This window comes from Heptranchias perlo, chromosome 10 (genome assembly GCF_035084215.1).
Source record: "Heptranchias perlo isolate sHepPer1 chromosome 10, sHepPer1.hap1, whole genome shotgun sequence".
Lineage (NCBI taxonomy): Eukaryota > Metazoa > Chordata > Chondrichthyes > Hexanchiformes > Hexanchidae > Heptranchias > Heptranchias perlo.
The window spans coordinates 70793011-70810453 of record NC_090334.1 but is presented as its reverse complement, the minus strand read 5'-3'; the positions used below and the strand labels follow the sequence as shown (position 1 = coordinate 70810453).

The 17443-nt window shown below is 42.5% G+C and overlaps 1 protein-coding gene across 2 annotated transcripts in view; it reads left to right on the top strand.

Moving 5' to 3' along the window:
* Nucleotides 1–17443, top strand: part of ylpm1 (YLP motif containing 1) — a 103974-nt gene that overhangs the window by 56449 nt on the left and 30082 nt on the right. For both annotated transcript variants that reach the window (XM_067991995.1, XM_067991994.1), the window contains 5 exons: nucleotides 1931–2020; nucleotides 7495–7669; nucleotides 8156–8304; nucleotides 9059–9204; nucleotides 13522–13584. In XM_067991995.1, coding sequence (XP_067848096.1) covers nucleotides 1931–2020; nucleotides 7495–7669; nucleotides 8156–8304; nucleotides 9059–9204; nucleotides 13522–13584 — 623 coding nt within the window. The remainder of the gene's footprint in view (nucleotides 1–1930; nucleotides 2021–7494; nucleotides 7670–8155; nucleotides 8305–9058; nucleotides 9205–13521; nucleotides 13585–17443) is intronic.

The window sequence follows — 17443 nt, the reverse complement described above, 5'->3', positions numbered from 1 at the left end:
GTAAAAGCTTGGAACTCTTTCTGCCAGTGGCAGGTGATGCTAGCTTAATTGTTCATTTTAAATCCAAGATTGATAGATTTTTGTTAGCCCCATATCCCTTAATACCTTTGGTTAAGGCGGGTATATGGAGTTAGGTCACAGATCAGCCATGATCTCACTGAATGGCGATTCAGGCTCAAGGGGCTAAATGACTTACTCCTGTTCCTATGTTCACAATAGCAATGTAAAGAACTATTGCAGACAAAATACAGATTATAGAAAACACCATTCTGAAACATTAATACAGGTTCTAACAGTTAGGAATAGATTTGTTCTTAAGGAAGAAGCATTGTAAAAACTCTTCTTTACTGTTGTCTTGAGTTGATCCAGATGATTTATTTGGTCTGGCCTATCATTATATTTACTTTTCACGTTCTGTTTTCTTGCTGCATCCATTAAAACTACAATTTGTATCCCCTCTGAAAGTTAATAAGGTGGAAAATTGGCAGGCGGAAAGCAAACTTGTGACCTGATGTTCCTTATTCTGTGTTTACCTACAGTGGTTGAGGTGCAATATTCGTGATTGTTGAGTTCATTTATGAAATGAGGATTCCATTAATTCAATTTCTGCTTTCAGCTATAAAAATATTTAGTTAACAGTAATTTATGCAGTGCAAATAAATAGCATTTTAAATATGTTTGACATGTGAAGTTGAAGACAAGAATGTAAGATATGTATGATGCAGAATTAAAATGCAGCGAACCATATCGACACATTTGGAATACTGTGTAAATCAGGTAGCTTCTTTATGTGTGATATTGTTATCTTTTTGTGAGTGAGGCATATTTTTTAAAAATCTCAGCAATATCTCAGGTGGGAAGGTCAGAAACATGAAGGTATCATGCACCATATACAGCAGAACAGGCGCCAGACACTGTAGCATAAAAAGAGCCAGGGAGTTGTTTCACAAGACAAATTTGGATGAAGATGGCTCTTTAGCATTTTTTGATTTCATCCTTCTACAATACTAACCCATCACAGCATTTCCTTCTTTCTTCACTGTGTGCAATGTTCTAATGACCTATTGAAGTTATTGTTCATCTTCTGCATAAAGAAATACTTGCTGATGTCTGCCTTAAATTTCCACTTCACCCCTGGAACCCCTGCCCTCTTGTCCTACAGCCCTGGTATATATGAAGTTATTGTTTCTGGTCAACTTTCTCTTTCGTGTTACATACCATATATATTCTGGGAAGTCCTGTCTGAGAAATCTCCAATGCTGTAGGGCCTTAGCTTATCAAATTGTTTCTTGTAGCTTTTCCCCCATCAGAAGGGATCAGTCTTATTGTTGTCCTTTTCCGTAAATACAAGTCATACAGCTAATACAATCGGAACTAAATGCGATCCTGTAGGTACTGTTTCCATACCGCAGCACTGTACAATTTCAATGTGATTCCTGGGATTTTAATTTAAGTGATTTAGCAATCCAACCGAGGCAAAAAGAAAGAGAAATTCCTAGAGTGTAAATGTGTTGACCAGCTCCACTTAACTTGATGGCATATTCGCAGACCCACTTTTTTTGGGGCATTTGCACTGAATGCAATTGACAGGAGAGAAGCACATGCATCTCTTGTTGCCAGGACTGCTTTAATATAGACATATACTGCAAAGACCCAAGACAATTTAGTCCATTTAGAGTGAGCCATTAGTTCAGGCTGAATATTTCCCTTTGAACGTTAAATTTTTGCAGTTGGTATGTTTCCCAACAAAGCCTTTTATTAAGAAGAGTTCACATTTACTGGCTACTCTGTTGAGATTGCGGAGATGTGTGGAGATCTGATGAAATGAAAAGCTGCAAAATATTCTGACAAAATGTGGTGGTGTAGATTTCATTTTCAAGGCATTTACTTTTAAATTTAAAAAAAAAGGGTGTTTTTTTTTCATTTTCAGATGTAGGAGCAGGAAGGATTGAACAGATCCCTTACGGAGAACGAGTTTCACTCGGTCCTGAGCCAATACGAGAACGGATGTATGATAAAGGTATTTGTAGTACAAAAAAAATTTGCATTTATATAGCGCCTTTCACAACCTCGGGACATCCTAAGCATTTTTGCAGCCAATGAAGTACAAGATTAATTATTGCTGCCTTTCTATTTTAGCAGCTACATTTTTCAAAGCTCGTTTTAAAAAAAAATATTCGGGGTGAATCAGTTTATGTAGGTTGTATATGTATCCTTTGAGCAAACATCATTTGGGTATATTTAGAGGTGCACATACATTTTTCTACTTAATTTCATTCCAAAAGGTCTATTACAAAAGCAAAATTAACTTTTAGAAAACGGTTGCTTTTTGTTGAAAGGAATTCAAAACAAATTTATTTTTCTCTAATGGGAATGATTTTCTACACTTAGGAGTTTTCTGTATAATATATCTTATCCATCAATATCCTAATACCCTCTTTGGTTCTTTAGAATTTAATTGTCTTAGCGTTATTCAAACATTACACTAAGATTAAGCAGCAGCTTTGTGCTACCTGATACTCAACTATTTAGTGATTAGTAGTAGACAAGAGCAAACAAGCTGGAAGTGGTGCTAACTTAAAAGAACCCCTTGCAGTGTGGCGGCCTGTTTCTTCACTGATGATGACAGGCCAGAACGCGTGTGTTTTACAACTTTCGAGTACTTACTTCACACTTGATGTCACTGCAGCATGTTCACCTCCAACCTGTTTGCCACTAAAAGAAAAAATCCTCTCGGGGGCCCTGTAAACAGATTTTTTAAAAAAAAACTTTAATAACCATATGAAGGTGACGCACAGGTAAAGTACTTGCCACTGCAGAAGTTGCCCAAACAAGTGTCTTCTGCTTTAAATGGCCAGAATCGTGAAAACATTTGTTGATACTTGTTAACATGAACATAACTTCCAATCACTATAAACAGCAAGCAACTAATGGCCAACGCTTTCATGCAGTTATTAATTCTTGCCATTTGTCCCAGTGATGTCATCAGCAGTCACCAGCTGAAATAAAAAGCAATTGAAAAATTTCACAAAATAATTTTCCCTTGCACCCCCCACCCCCCCCACCCCCTGCCCCAAAGAAATTAGCATTCCCTTTCTTTCCTCCTGTCCAGAAGATGAGGACTCACAAAGCGGTACGTTTCCATAGGCACCAGAATTAAAATACTAGTATCAGTAATGATGACCATGAAACTACCGGATTGTCATAAAAATCCATCTGGTTCACTAATGTCCTTTAGGGAAGGAAACCTGCCGTCCTTACCCGATCTGACCTATATGTGACTCCAGACCCACAGCAATGTGGTTGATTCTTAATTGCCCTCTGAAATGGCCGAGCAAGCCACTCAGTTGTAAAATCTCGCTACGAAAAGTCATAATAAGAATAAAACCGGACAGACCACCCGGCACCGGACACGACAACGGCAAACCAAGCCCAGTCGACCCTGCAAGGTCCTCCTTACTAACATCTGGGGACTTGTGCCAAAATTGGGAGAGCTGTCCCACAGACTAGTCAAGCAACAGCCTGACATAGCCATACTCACAGAATCATACCTTTCAGCCAACGTCCCAGACTCTTCCATCACCATCCCTGGGTATGTCCTGTCCCACCGGCAGGACAGACCCACCAGAGGTGGCGGTACAGTGATATACAGTCAGGAGGGAGTGGCCCTGGGAGTCCTCAACATTGACTCAGGACCCCATGAAATCTCATGGCATCAGGTCAAACATGGGCAAGGAAACCTCCTGCTGATTACCATCTACCGTCCTCCCTCAGCTGATGAATCAGTCCTCCTCCATGTTGAGCACCACTTGGAGGAGGCACTGAGGGGGGAGCAAGGGAACAAAATGTACTCTGGGTGGGGGACATCAATGTCCATCACCAAGAGTGGCTCGGTAGCACCACTACTGACCGAGCTGGCCGAGTCCTGAAGGACATAGCTGCCAGACTGGGCCTGCGGCAGGTGGTGAGCGAACCAACACGAGGGAGAAACTTACTTGACCTTGTCCTCACCAATCTACCTGTCGCAAATGCATCTGTCCATGACAGTATTGGTAGGAGTGACCACCGCACAGTCCTCGTGGAGATGAAGTCCCATCTTCGCACTGAGGACACCATCCAACGTGTTGTGTGGCACTACCACCGTGCTAAATGGGATAGATTCAGAACAGATCTGGCAGCTCAAAACTGGGCATCCATGAGGCGCTGTGGGCCATCAGCAGGAGCAGAATTGTATTCCAGCACAATCTGTAACCTCATGGCCCGGCATATTCCTCACTCTACCATTACCAACAAGCCAGGGGATCAACCCTGGTTCAGTGAGGAGTGTAGAAGAGCATGCCAGGCGCAGCACCAGGCGTACCTAAAAATGAGGTGCCAACCTGGTGAAGCTACAACTCAGGACTACATGCATGCTAAACAGCGGAAGCAACATGCTATAGACAGAGCTAAGCGATTCCACAACCAACGGATCAGATCAAAGCTCTGCAGTCCTGCCACATCCTGTCGTGAATGGTGGTGGACAATTAAACAACTAACGGGAGGAGGAGGCTCTGCAAACATCCCCATCCTCAATGACGGCGGAGTCCAGCACGTGAGTGCAAAAGACAAGGCTGAAGCGTTTGCAACCATCTTCAGCCAGAAGTGCCGAGTGGATGATCCATCTCGGCCTCCTCCCGATATCCCCACCATCACGGAAGCCAGTCTTCGGCCAATTCGATTCACTCCACGTGATATCAAGAAACGGCTGAGTGCACTGGATACAGCAAAGGCTCTGGGCCCTGACAACATCCCAGCTGTAATGCTGAAGACTTGTGCGCCTCTAGCCAAGCTGTTCCAGTACAGCTACAACACTGGCATCTACCCGACAATGTGGAAAATTGCCCAGGTATGTCCTGTCCACAAAAAGCAGGACAAATCCAATCCGGCCAATTACCGCCCCATCAGTCTACTCTCAATCATCAGCAAAGTGAGGGAAGGTGTCGTCGACAGTGCTATCAAGCGACACTTACTCACCAATAACCTGCTCACCGATGCTCAGTTTGGGTTCCGCCAGGACCACTCGGCTCCAGACCTCATTACAGCCTTGGTCCAAACATGGACAAAAGAGCTGAATTCCAGAGGTGAGGTGAGAGTGACTGCCCTTGACATCAAGGCAGCATTTGACAGAGTGTGGCACCAAGGAGCCCTAGTAAAATTGAAGTCAATGGGAATCAGGGAGAAAACTCTCCAGTGGCTGGAGTCATACCTAGCACAAAGGAAGATGGTAGTGGTTGTTGGAGGCCAATCATCTCAGCCCCAGGACATTGCTGCAGGAGTTCCTCAGGGCAGCATCCTAGGCCCAACCATCTTCAGCTGCTTCATCAATGACCTTCCCTCCATCATAAGGTCAGAAATGGGGATGTTCGCTGATGACTGCACAGTGTTCAATTCCATTCGCAACCCCTCAAATAATGAAGCAGTCCGAGCCCACATGTAGCAAGACCTGGACAACATCCAGGCTTGGGCTCATAAGTGGCAAGTAACATTCGCGCCAGACAAGTGCCAGGCAATGACCATCTCCAACAAGAGAGAGTCTAACCACCTCCCCTTGACATTCAATGGCATTACCATCGCCGAATCCCCCAACATCAACATCCTGGGGGTCACCATTGACCAGAAACTTAACTGGACCAGCCATATAAATACTGTGGCTACAAGAGCAGGTCAGAGGCTGGGTATTCTGTGGCGAGTGACTCACTTCCTGACTCCCCAAAGCCTTTCCACCATCTACAAGGCACAAGTCAGGAGTGTGATGGAATACTCTCCACTTGCTTGGATGCGTGCAGCTCCAACAACACTCAAGAAGCTCGACCCAATCCAAGATAAAGCAGCCCGCTTGATTGGCACCCCATCCACCACCCTAAACATTCACTCCCTTCATCACCGGCGCATTGTGGCTGCAGTGTGTACCATCCACAGGATGCACTGCAGCAACTCGCCAAGGCTTCTTCGACAGCACCTCCCAAACCCATGACCTCTACCTCCTAGAAGGACAAGAGCAGCAGGCACATGGGAACAACACCACCTGCACGTTCCCCTCCAAGTCACACACCATCCCGACTTGGAAATATATCGCCGTTCCTTCATTGTCGCTGGGTCAAAATCCTGGAACTCCCTTCCTAACAGCACTGTGGGAGAACCGTCACCACACGGACTGCAGCGGTTCAAGAAGGCGGCTCACCACCACCTTGTCAAGGGCAATTAGGGATGGGCAATAAATGCTGGCCTCACCAGCCACGCCCACATCCCATGAACGAATAAATTTAAAAAAACTCTGGTCCATTGCCAAAGTAGCTCTTCATGTGCAAAGCTAGGCAGTCAGTATTGGAAGTTTATTTGACTGTGGGTGGCATCATAGCCCAGCTTGATTCCGTCATCACACAATGTTTATATATACACTTCCCAACCAGGGTGATTTGGATACTGATCAAAAGTGGGAACGCTGGCTTATTGTCCCCTTCTCAGTCTCGAAGGGTCAATTGGCTCAGTAGCATACAAGCATTATAATGCGTTTGCTCAGGGTCATTTGAGATTCTCTCAAAAGTATGATCAGTGCATTTTGCAGCAACTGTTTGATTTGATTTTGGAAATGGCATAGTGTATGTTGTAAATTAAAAATTATTGAAAATTAAAAATTGCAAAAAATTAAGTGATTCAGGCAAACTGCCTCCTTAAAGCAGATAAGCATCTGTTTTTTGAAAGGAATGTGAAGATGACGAAATTTCAGATTATAAAGCTTGAAATTAATACTAGTCTGCCAAGCTTGAGCCTACTCCATTTAACAATGAAATGATGAGTGTGTAACTAGTCTGATGGATTGTTGAATGCATTCCAATGCCAGCATATGCTCACTGAACTCTGTTGCAGGTAAGCATCCTGGCAGGATTTTATAGACTAATTCTAGCAAGCACTTATACCTCCTAAGATACACGTTATCACTGATGACTTTCACCAGTTATCAGTTTTGTTTTGTGGTTCTGTGGCCGACCCATACGATTTGTCATGACTGCATCATATATTGAATTTAAGGAAAATTATTGAATATTAATCATTTGAACTTACTAGCATTCTTGAGAATTGTTCCAATAAGAATTTACATAGAATGCATAGAATCCACAGCACAGAAACAGTTAATTTGGCCCAGCTGGTCTATGCTGGTGTTTATACAGCACACGAGCTTCCTCCCATTCTAATTACCTCTTTCTGCCCTGTCTCTGTATCCCCCTATTTCCTTCTTGCTCGTGTATGATTCAAGCCGCCCCTTAGATGTATCAATGCTATCTGCTTCAACCACTCCATGTGGCAGCCAGTTCCACATTCTCACCACTCTATGTAAAGAAATTCGTCCTAATTTGTAATTTCTGCACATTATAACCATCTCCAAATCCACTGAGACTAAATGAGTTGATCATATAGCCTTCAGACCTCACATATAAGTGTTTCTCCCCCATTTAGATTCTCTAGGCCCTCGAGATCGTTATGGAGACAGAGAACCATTTTTGGAACGAAGGGGCGATCCATATTTGGACCGCAGAGACTATGATAGAGAGCGTGATCTATACAGGGACAGGCCGATGGGAGATTACGAGAGGGAAGGATTTGAACGTGAACGATTTGGGCGTGAGGAACGGTAAGCACGAGGCCTGGTTTAATATCTTCATTACTCAAGACGAAGAATTAACTTACCGAGAAAACGTTTCTACTCTGTACCAAGTGAGTATACAAAGGCAGCCAAATTACAGCATCAAGTTTCCCATATATTGTTCTAACAACTGTAATACATATAGTAATGACACATCTCGCCACTACGCTCCTGTGGTGAGATGTATCGTTAGTATATGTTCACTGTGACCGAATGCAAATAATGAAACCTACATTATAGATGCATTTTAAGCGTTATGCTCATTGTCATCTGATAAAACAATCTCGGGATTTGAAGCCTGACGGTGAAGCAGCTACACGTTTCTGTACGGAGATAGAACTATTCAGAGGGGAGATGCTTTTTGGTTGCCATTCTATGGAGGAGCCGGGTTCTCTTCTGTCCTTTGTAAGTAAGCAAAATTCTTTCCCCAGTAAATATAAACGGCAAACCTTTTTTTGGATGCTTCACTTACAGAATGCCTCACGCCCCACCTGGCCGATCAAGTGGATATCACAATTATCAGGACACTAAAGACCCTTTCAGCCGAGGGGGTTTTGACAGATCACAGTTTGACCGCTTATCTGATCGACCACCATTTGATCACCCACCTAGTGGTTTTGGAGGTACTTACTTTTATATAGTGCGTACAATTATTTATGCGCTAGTTATATTGAATATTCACGACATTGCCAATTTGGTCAGTGCAACATTGAAATGACTGCTAGTCTGTTCTAAATAGCAACAGGTGGTAGGGAAGATGGCTATATCCAAACTACATCTAATTGTTGCATAATATGTCCATTACTGGCAGCCCCTGTGCGTATCAGATACGGCTTTTGTATGAATCTGTTGGGGGATTATTTCTGATTTTTGGTCTTGATTGAGGATTACCAGTTTTGTAGTTTTCTGATAGTCCAATGTTCAGTTGACATTAGAAAACTGCATATATCCACATTATCCATGGCTTTCTATATTTTAGAGACCTGGATTATTCTTTACTGTTAACTTTTCTTCCACGAGAGCATTTCATTAAGCTGCCATTGCAACTTAACTTTCAAGTTCTGGGATCCTCATTATTGGTTTTCTCTCCAATCTCACCAATATATCAATATCCTTTTGCAAAGACAGTAACCAGATATGGTCTTATCATTCTGTAAACTGGTACATGTAATTTTTGTTCATTTTGAGTACCTAACTGTCCGTAGCTCAACTTTGTTGTTTTCTTCATATCATGTCCTTACTGTTGCAGTAAGAATCATTTTGCTTTTTGAAAAATTGCATTGTTTATCTTAACTGCACGCACATCTTGGTAATTTTTTAATATTAATAATCTGATACCAGTATGAGTCAAATCTCTCCACGTTTCAAATATTTCAGGTGAAAGACGTGGATACTCTGATGAGAGGATACCTGCCCCGGCCCCTCACCCATCACATCCTCCTCCACGTGTTGAAAAGAAACCAGAAAGTAAAAATGTTGATGATATTCTGAAAATGCCTGGCAGGCAAAGCCGACCTGACCGGGTGAGTTATGTTTGCTTGTCTCTTGTCTTCTACACTCGATGTTGGGCTTTTCCCATTTGTTAGAGTTAGATTTTAAAGTTCAAGTGATCGTGTGTATCTTGTGTAGGGTTCATTTAGTTGGAGTTGTAATGTTTGAGATATTCTGGAGCTAGGTGTTAGCCTTGGCTCACTCTTGCCACTGAGAAAAAGGTCAGGATTCAAGCCTCGCTCCAGAGACTTAAGCGCGTAATCTAGGCTGACATTTAATACTGAAGCAGTGCTGGATGGACTGTCGGAGTTGTAGTCCTTCAGAAGAGACATTAAGCTGAAGCCTAATCTGCTCCCCCCCCCCCCCCACCCCCACCCTGTAAGGTGGCAGTATTAGAGCAGGGGAGGTTTCCTGGTGTCCTGGCTAGTATTTATTGCTCGACCAACATCACAAAAACAGATTATATAGTCATTGATCTAATTGATGATTGTAAGACCTTGATGTGTGCAAATTGGCTGTCGTCTTTCCCTACATTACAGCAGTGACTATACTTCAAAAAGTAGTTCATTAGCTGTGAAGCACTTTGGATGTCTTAAGATCACAAAAGGCTCTATATAAATGCACTTTCTTTTTTGTTTTACTCAATTTAGGAGTCCAGGAGCAATTTGAGTTTCCTTGGAAATTTTACCCATGATTACTCACAAAGATGCATACAGATGAGGGTGGCTATTTAGCCTTTCTAATTCATCCTTCCACAGAAGCCCACATTTCCCCAATCACAGGATCTAATCGCCTCTTGAATGACTAGAGTTTTTTTTGCCTCCGGTATTCTACCTGGAAGGCCATTCCATGTATTCACCTCCATCATAAGATCAAGTTGAAAAAGATGACTGACAGTTCTGCAGAGTTATTTGGAGGGAGCAGGCTCAATGGACTAAATAACAGTTTCTCACTTTATACTTGGTATAATTACATGGTTCAGTTTGGGCCTAAACATAGCACACATCCAGAATTTTGATTATTCCATGGAATTGACAACAACAAAGTAGGTCAACAGATGTATGTAGGCTGCAAGATTAGATAGGTATTCTGGAGTAAAGTTCAATTCCTTACTTGAATCCCTCCATTCAGGTTTCTGCCACTCCCACAGCACTGAAATGGCCCTTACCAAAGTCACAAACAACATTTTCTGTGACTTATCCCTCCTCATCATAGGAACAAGAGTAGGTGATTGAGCCTCTCGAGCCTGTTCCACTGTTTAGTTAGGCTGACCTGTACCTCAGCTCCAGTTATCGGCCTTTGTTCCATATCAATTGATACACATACCTAACAAAAATCTGTTGATCTATCTTGAAAATTTCAACTGATCCAACATCCACAGCCTTTTGGAGGAGTGAGTTCCAGATTTCCACTACCCATTGTGTGAAAAAGTGCTTCCTGATTTCACTCCTAAATGGCCTAGCTCTAATTTTAAGAATATGCCCTCTTGTTCTGGAATACCCCACCAGAGGAAATGGTTTCTCCGCATCTACTTTATCGAATCCCTTAATCTTTTTAAATACCTCGATTAGATCACCCCTCAATCTTCTAAACTTAAGGGAGTACAAACCACAATGATGCAACCTGTCCTTATAATTTAACTATTTAAGCCCTGATATCATTCTGGTGAATCTGTACCCCTACCAAGGCCAGTATATCTTTCCTGAGGTTTGGTGCCCAAAACTGAACGCAGTACTCCAAAGGGGATCTGCCCAAGGATCTGTACAACTGAAGCATCACTTCCTCACTTTTGAATCCCAACCCTCTTGATAAAGGCCAAACATACCATTAGCCTTTTCGATTACTTTTTGAACCTGTGCACTAGCTTTTAATTTGTGTACATGGACACCTAAATCCCATTTCTCCTCCACAGCCTCCTAGTCTCTCACCGTTAAGAAAATATTCCTTTGTCTCTCTCAGATCTAAAGTGGATGACCTCACATTTCTCCGCATTTAACTCCATTTGCCACAGTTTTGCCCACTCAACTAGTCTGTCTATGTCCCTTTGAAACTTCCTGCTCCCATCCACACAACTTATTGTGCTTCTAACTTACTATCATATACAACTCTCCCTTCATCCAAGTCATTGATATATATGCTGAAATGCTGAGGCCTCAGTACTGACCCCTGAGGAATACCACTTGTCACATCCCACCAATCAGAAATAAAACCCATTATCCCCATTCTCTCTCTCCTGCTTCCCAAACAATTACTGAACCATGTCACTTCCTTCTCATCCGATCGACAGCTTTCGATACAGCTGATGACACCATCCTCCCTCAACTTCTCTCTGTTGTCTAGCTCTATGGTATTGCCCATGCTTGGTTCCACTCTTGAATATCTAATCACAGCCAGAGCCTATCATTGTAAACAATTTTACAACACCAAGTTATAGTCCAGCAATTTTATTTTAAATTCACAAGCTTTCGGAGGCTTCCTCCTTCGTCAGGTAAATTTACCTGACGAAGGAGGAAGCCTCCGAAAGCTTGTGAATTTAAAATAAAATTGCTGGACTATAACTTGGTGGTGTAAAATTGTTTACAATTGTCAACCCCAGTCCATCACCGGCATCTCCACATCAGAGCCTATCATGCAATGGCTTCTCTTCCCACCCAACTATATCACCTCAGGGGTTCCCTAAGGATTCATCATTCCCCACCCTTCCTCATCCACATGTTGCCCCTTAGCAATATCATCTACAGACATGGGGTCAGCTTCCACGTACATGTTGATGACACCCAATTCTACCTCTCCACCACTGCCTCTCTCGACCTCTGTGCTGTCAGAATGCTTGTCTGATATCGTCTTGCATAAGCCGTGATTTCCTCTGGCTAAACATTGGGAAGATTGAAGCAATCATAAGCCCATGCCACAAACGCCACCTACTTCATCCCCCTCTCCGGCCACTTTCTCAGGCTGAATCAAACCATTTGCAGCCTTGGTGTTCTGTTCAGCCCTCACAAAGGTCGCCTGTTTTCACCACGGGAACAGTCTGCTTCCACCCTATCTCAGCCCATCTGCCATAAACCCTCATTCATGCTTTTATCACCTCCGTTGTTAATTACTTCATTACTCCCCTGGCTGGCCTCCCAACACTGGTGTCTGTATCCTATGCTGCACAAGGTTTCTTAGTCTATTGCACTTGTCCTCACTTACCTACATTGGCTCAAGTTCTTCCAATGCCTCAGATTTAAAATTTTCTCCATGATCTCACCCCTCTCGATCTCTTTCAGCCCTATAACCCTTCCCCCGAGTACTCCGTTCTTCTGCTACCAATTGAGCTGATTACCCAGCTTGGCTCATTAATAGTACCTGGGATAGACCTGTCACTGAGAGTTGGGATTCTTCCCACTTTCCTCCAGATTACCTTTGGTCATATGATCCTGGGTGGAGAGGCAGTGGGAAGCTTACCAGTATTTAGTTCTGGTAAATTGCATGGATTAGCTGGTTTAACTCTGGGACTTGGGTTTCCCATCAATGACACTTGCCAACCTGTGCCTAAATGCTCTCTGAACTTGGGTAAGTGGGGTGTGCCTCTAAGGGGAAAGAGCATGCACTCTGTATTGGGCAAAGAGAAACTCTACCTTTTTGAGGATTTTTCAGTAACTTGGTTTGTCAATTTAAGCACCATGAAGAGTTTCTGTACATGTCAAATGCTCCAACCAATAAGTAGCAGATTATACGCTGTGTTGAAAAGACAAGCTTTAAGAGCCAATTCTCTTTTTTTCCTATGCTTTACGTTCCAATGTTCCATGAGCCCTAATAACTGCTGATTCTAAGCACTAAAAAGTACCCTGGGATCCAGGGATCTACTGAATGACTAAGTGTTCAGGTTCCAGGCTAGTAGAATCTTCACAAAACATATTAATTTTAGTTGCAGTTCAATAAATTTTAATTAGACTTCTATTGAGATGAATTTGGTTCATTACACACGTTTGCTTGCCTTAAATGCAGGCTCCCTACATTAAGCAATAACTGCTTGTACAGACCGTTAACTGTTAACTAGTGCTTCATATTCACTGTATCTCTAGTTCTGTATATAGTATTAGTTTTTGATTCTTTTGGTTTTAAAACATGATTATTTACAGTGCATCTCGTGGTTGAATCCATTTGTATGCAGTAGGCTAGGTAGAAAATTTGTCAGACTTGGGTACAATGGTAATGACTTTATCCTTACGAAGAACCAGTTGAGCTTTGGTACAAATTTGCTTATTTCAGATTAACATATAGATGTAGTATGTGGATCTGATGGGGTTTTTTTTGCAGTAACTTACTGCATTGCTTTCTTTGTTGTCTTTGATTTCTTACAGATTGTAGTTATTATGCGAGGACTCCCCGGCAGTGGGAAGACACATGTTGCTAAACTCATTCGTGTGAGTATAATTTTATCATGGGCCATTTTAAGTATTACAAATTACTTGGGAAAACTGCACAAAGGTTGGAATTTTGTCCAGTATGAAAGCATTGGGCTAAAGCTACCTTAATGGCTCAGCTACTTAGGAGAGTGAATAACTTGTGCCATACAGACCAGAAAGATCCTAGTTAGCTGATGTTGGGTGGAAATGTGCAATTTATCTTAGCCCTTCTGCTTAGGGATGGAAATGTTAGGCAAGGTTCCTGCTCCTGTTTACTAACCAGCAGCTCCTGCTGGAGGGTGTGCGTTTGTGTATGAGTGCACACATTGCACATTGGCTCACCTGGGATGCTCACCGTGGTTGAATGGCCTGCTGATGAACATTGTCTAAACATTGGGAAGACCGAAGCCATCTGTCTTTGACCATCACCACTAGTCTCCGATTCCATCCCCCTCCCCAGGTTGAACCAGACTGTTGGTAACCCGGTGTCACATTCAACCCCAAGCTGAACCGCCGATTCTATATCTTCATCAGAAAGACCGCCTACTTCCACCTATGTAACATTGCATTCCTTCGCCCCACCTCAGTCCATCTGCTGCTGAAACTCTCATCCATGCCTTTGTCACCTCCAAACTCAACTATTTTAGTGATCTCCTGGCTGGCCTGACACCCTCCACAGACTGTAAACTTCAGCTCATCCACAATTAGAAACATAGAAAATAGGAGCAGGAGTAGGCCATTCGGCCCTTCAAGCCTGCTCCACCATTCAGTATGATCATGGCTGATCCTCTATCTGAATACCATATTCTTGCTCTCTCCCCATACCCCTTGATGCCTTTTGTGTCTAGAAATCCATCTATCTCCTTCTTAAATATATTCAGTGACATGGCCTCCACAGCCTCCTGTGGTAGGGAATTCCACAGGTTCACCACCCTCTGAGTGAAGAAATTTCTCTTCATCTCAGTCCTAAATGTCCTACCCCATATCCTGACACTCGTTCTGGACCCCCCACCCCCCCAGCCAGGGGAAACATCCTCCCAGCATCCAATCTGTCTCGCCCTGTCAGAATTTGATATGTTTCAATGAGATTCCCCCTCATTCTTCTAAACTCGAGTGAATACAGGCCGAGTCGACGCAATCTCTCCTCGTACGACAGTCCTGCCATCCCAGGAATCAGTCTGGTGAACCTTCGCTGCAATCCCTCCATGGCAAGTATATCCTTTCTTAGGTAAGTAGACCAAACTGCACACAATACTCCAGGTGTGGTCTCACCAAGGCTCTGTATAACTGCAGTAAGACATCCTTGTTGCTGTACTCAATCCTCTTGCAATGAAGGCCAACATACCATTTGCCTTCCTAACTGCTTGCTGCACCTACATGTTTGCTTTCAGCGGCTGATGTACAAGGACACCCAGGTCCCTTTGTACATCAACATTTCCCAATCCATCACCATTTAAATAATATGCTGCCTTTCTGTTTTTGCTTCCGAAGTGGATAACTTCACATTTATCCACGTTATACTGCATTTGCCATGTATTTGCCCACTCATTCAACTTGTCTAAATCGCCTTGAAGCCTCTTTGCATCCTCCTCACAACTCACGATCCCACCTAGTTTTGTGTCGTCAGCAATCTTGGAAATATTACATTTGGTTCCCTCACCCAAATCATTGATATATATTGTGAATAGCTGGGGGCCAAGCACCGATCCCTGCTGTACCCCACTAGTCACTGCCTGCCACCCCAAAAAAGACCCATTTATTCCTACTCTGTTAACCAATTTTCAATCCATGCCAGTATATTACCCCCAATCCCATGTGCTTTAATTTTACACACTAACCTCTTATGTGGGACTATATCAAAGGCCTTCTGAAAATCCAAATAAACCACATCCACTGGTTCTCCCTTATCTATTCTACCAGATACATCCTCAAAAACTTCACTAGGTTTGTCAAACATGATTTCGCTTTCATAAATCCATGTTGACTTTGTCTAATCCCGTTGATATTTTCGAAGTGCCCTGTTATCACATCCTTTATAACTGACTAACATTTTCCCTATTACTGATGTTAGGCTAACCAGTCTGTAATTCCCTGTTTTCTCTCCCTCCTTTTTTAAATAATGGGGTTACATTTGCCACCCTCCAATCTGCAGGAACTGTTCCATAATCTATAGAATTTTGGAAGATGACAACCAATGCATCCACTATTCCATGGCTACCTCTTTTAATACTCTGGGATGCAGATTATCAGGCCCTGGGGATTTATTGGCTTTCAGTCCCACTAATTTCTCCAGCACTTATTTTTACTAATACTAATTTCCTTTAATTCCTCCTTCTCACTAGTCCCTTGGTTCCCTAGCATTTCTGGAAAGTTACTTGTGTCCTCTTCCGTGAAGACAGAACCAAAGTATTTGTTTAATTGCTCTGCCATTTCCTTGTTCCCCATTATAAATTCTCCCTGTCAGGGACTGACTGTAAGGGACCTACATTTGTCTTCACTAATCTTTTTCTTTTTACATACTTGTAGAAGCTTTTACAGTCCACTTTTATGTTACTTGCAAGTTTACTCTCATACTCTATTTTTCCCCACTTAATCAATTTCTTGGTCCTTTTCTGCTGAATTCTAAATTGCTCCCAATCCTCAGGCTTGCTACTTTTTCTGGCAACTTTATATGACTCCTCTTTGGATCTGATGCTATCCTTAATTTCTTTTGTTAGCCATGGTTGGGCCGCTTTTCCTTTTGTGTTTTTGTGCCAGAAAGGAATGTATGATTGTTGCAATTCATGCATTCGTTCCTTAAATGTTAGCCATTGCCTATCCACCGTCATGCCTTTTAATGAAGCTTCCCAATCTATCATAGCCAACTCACTCCTTATACCTTTGTAGTTTCCTTTGTTTAGATTTAGGACCCTAGTTTCGGATTGGACTACTTCACTTTCCATCTTAATGAAGAATTCTATCATGTTCTGCTACCCATATCCTGTTCTGTTCATCCATCACCCTTCCAGAACTGTTTTTATGATTCTGGCCTCTTGTGCATCACTCCTTCCCTTTGCCCAACCACTGGCAGGCATGCCTTCAGCCGGCTATACCCCATGCGCTGAAATTCTCTTCCTAAACCTCCATGCATCTCCACTTCCTTCTTCTTTTAAGATTCTCCTTAAACCCTCTTCTTTAACCAAGCCTTTAGTCGCCTCTCAACAGCTGCTGCTTTGGTTTATTGTCCATTTTTGTCTCATTATGCCTCTGTGAAGCACTGTGGCACATTTTCCTATATTAAAGATGCTATATAAATGCAATTTGTTGTTGACTCGGCATGCATAAAGTATGGGCTCCTCGTTGAGGTTTAGTAGAGGGCAACCAGCACCCTTTGAAATATACACCAGCAAAGAGTCAGTGCCTGAGGGATAGAGATGAGGAAAAATTGGCAGGATGTTTGTCTTGAGGTGCTTTGATTTTTCAGTGATATTCACTAGTCATGTCTGTTGAATTATGAGGGTCACAGTGGATGCTTGGATATGCCTATTATTTAACCACACAGTTGCTGAATGACTTCATGTTTATATTCCTCTGATTGTGTACACAATTGAATTTTAAAAAATATCTTGTACTATGTAGGATTTATCCAGTAATGGTTTAATGTAGCAATTAATGCGCCAGTTTGCACTAAATCTTGGCTCTGGGTATCGACCAATTGATGTGTTATCAGAGAATGCAGTATTGCTAATTACTATCTAAAATAATTTCAAACTGTCAAATGAGAGTTTCTATTTTATTTATTTGTTGACATTTTGTTAAGTAGGAATTAAAGTTTGCTGTCACTGCCTTGGCAAGTGTGTCTTCCAAAGATAAAGGATTAAATTGTGTTTGTGCTTAA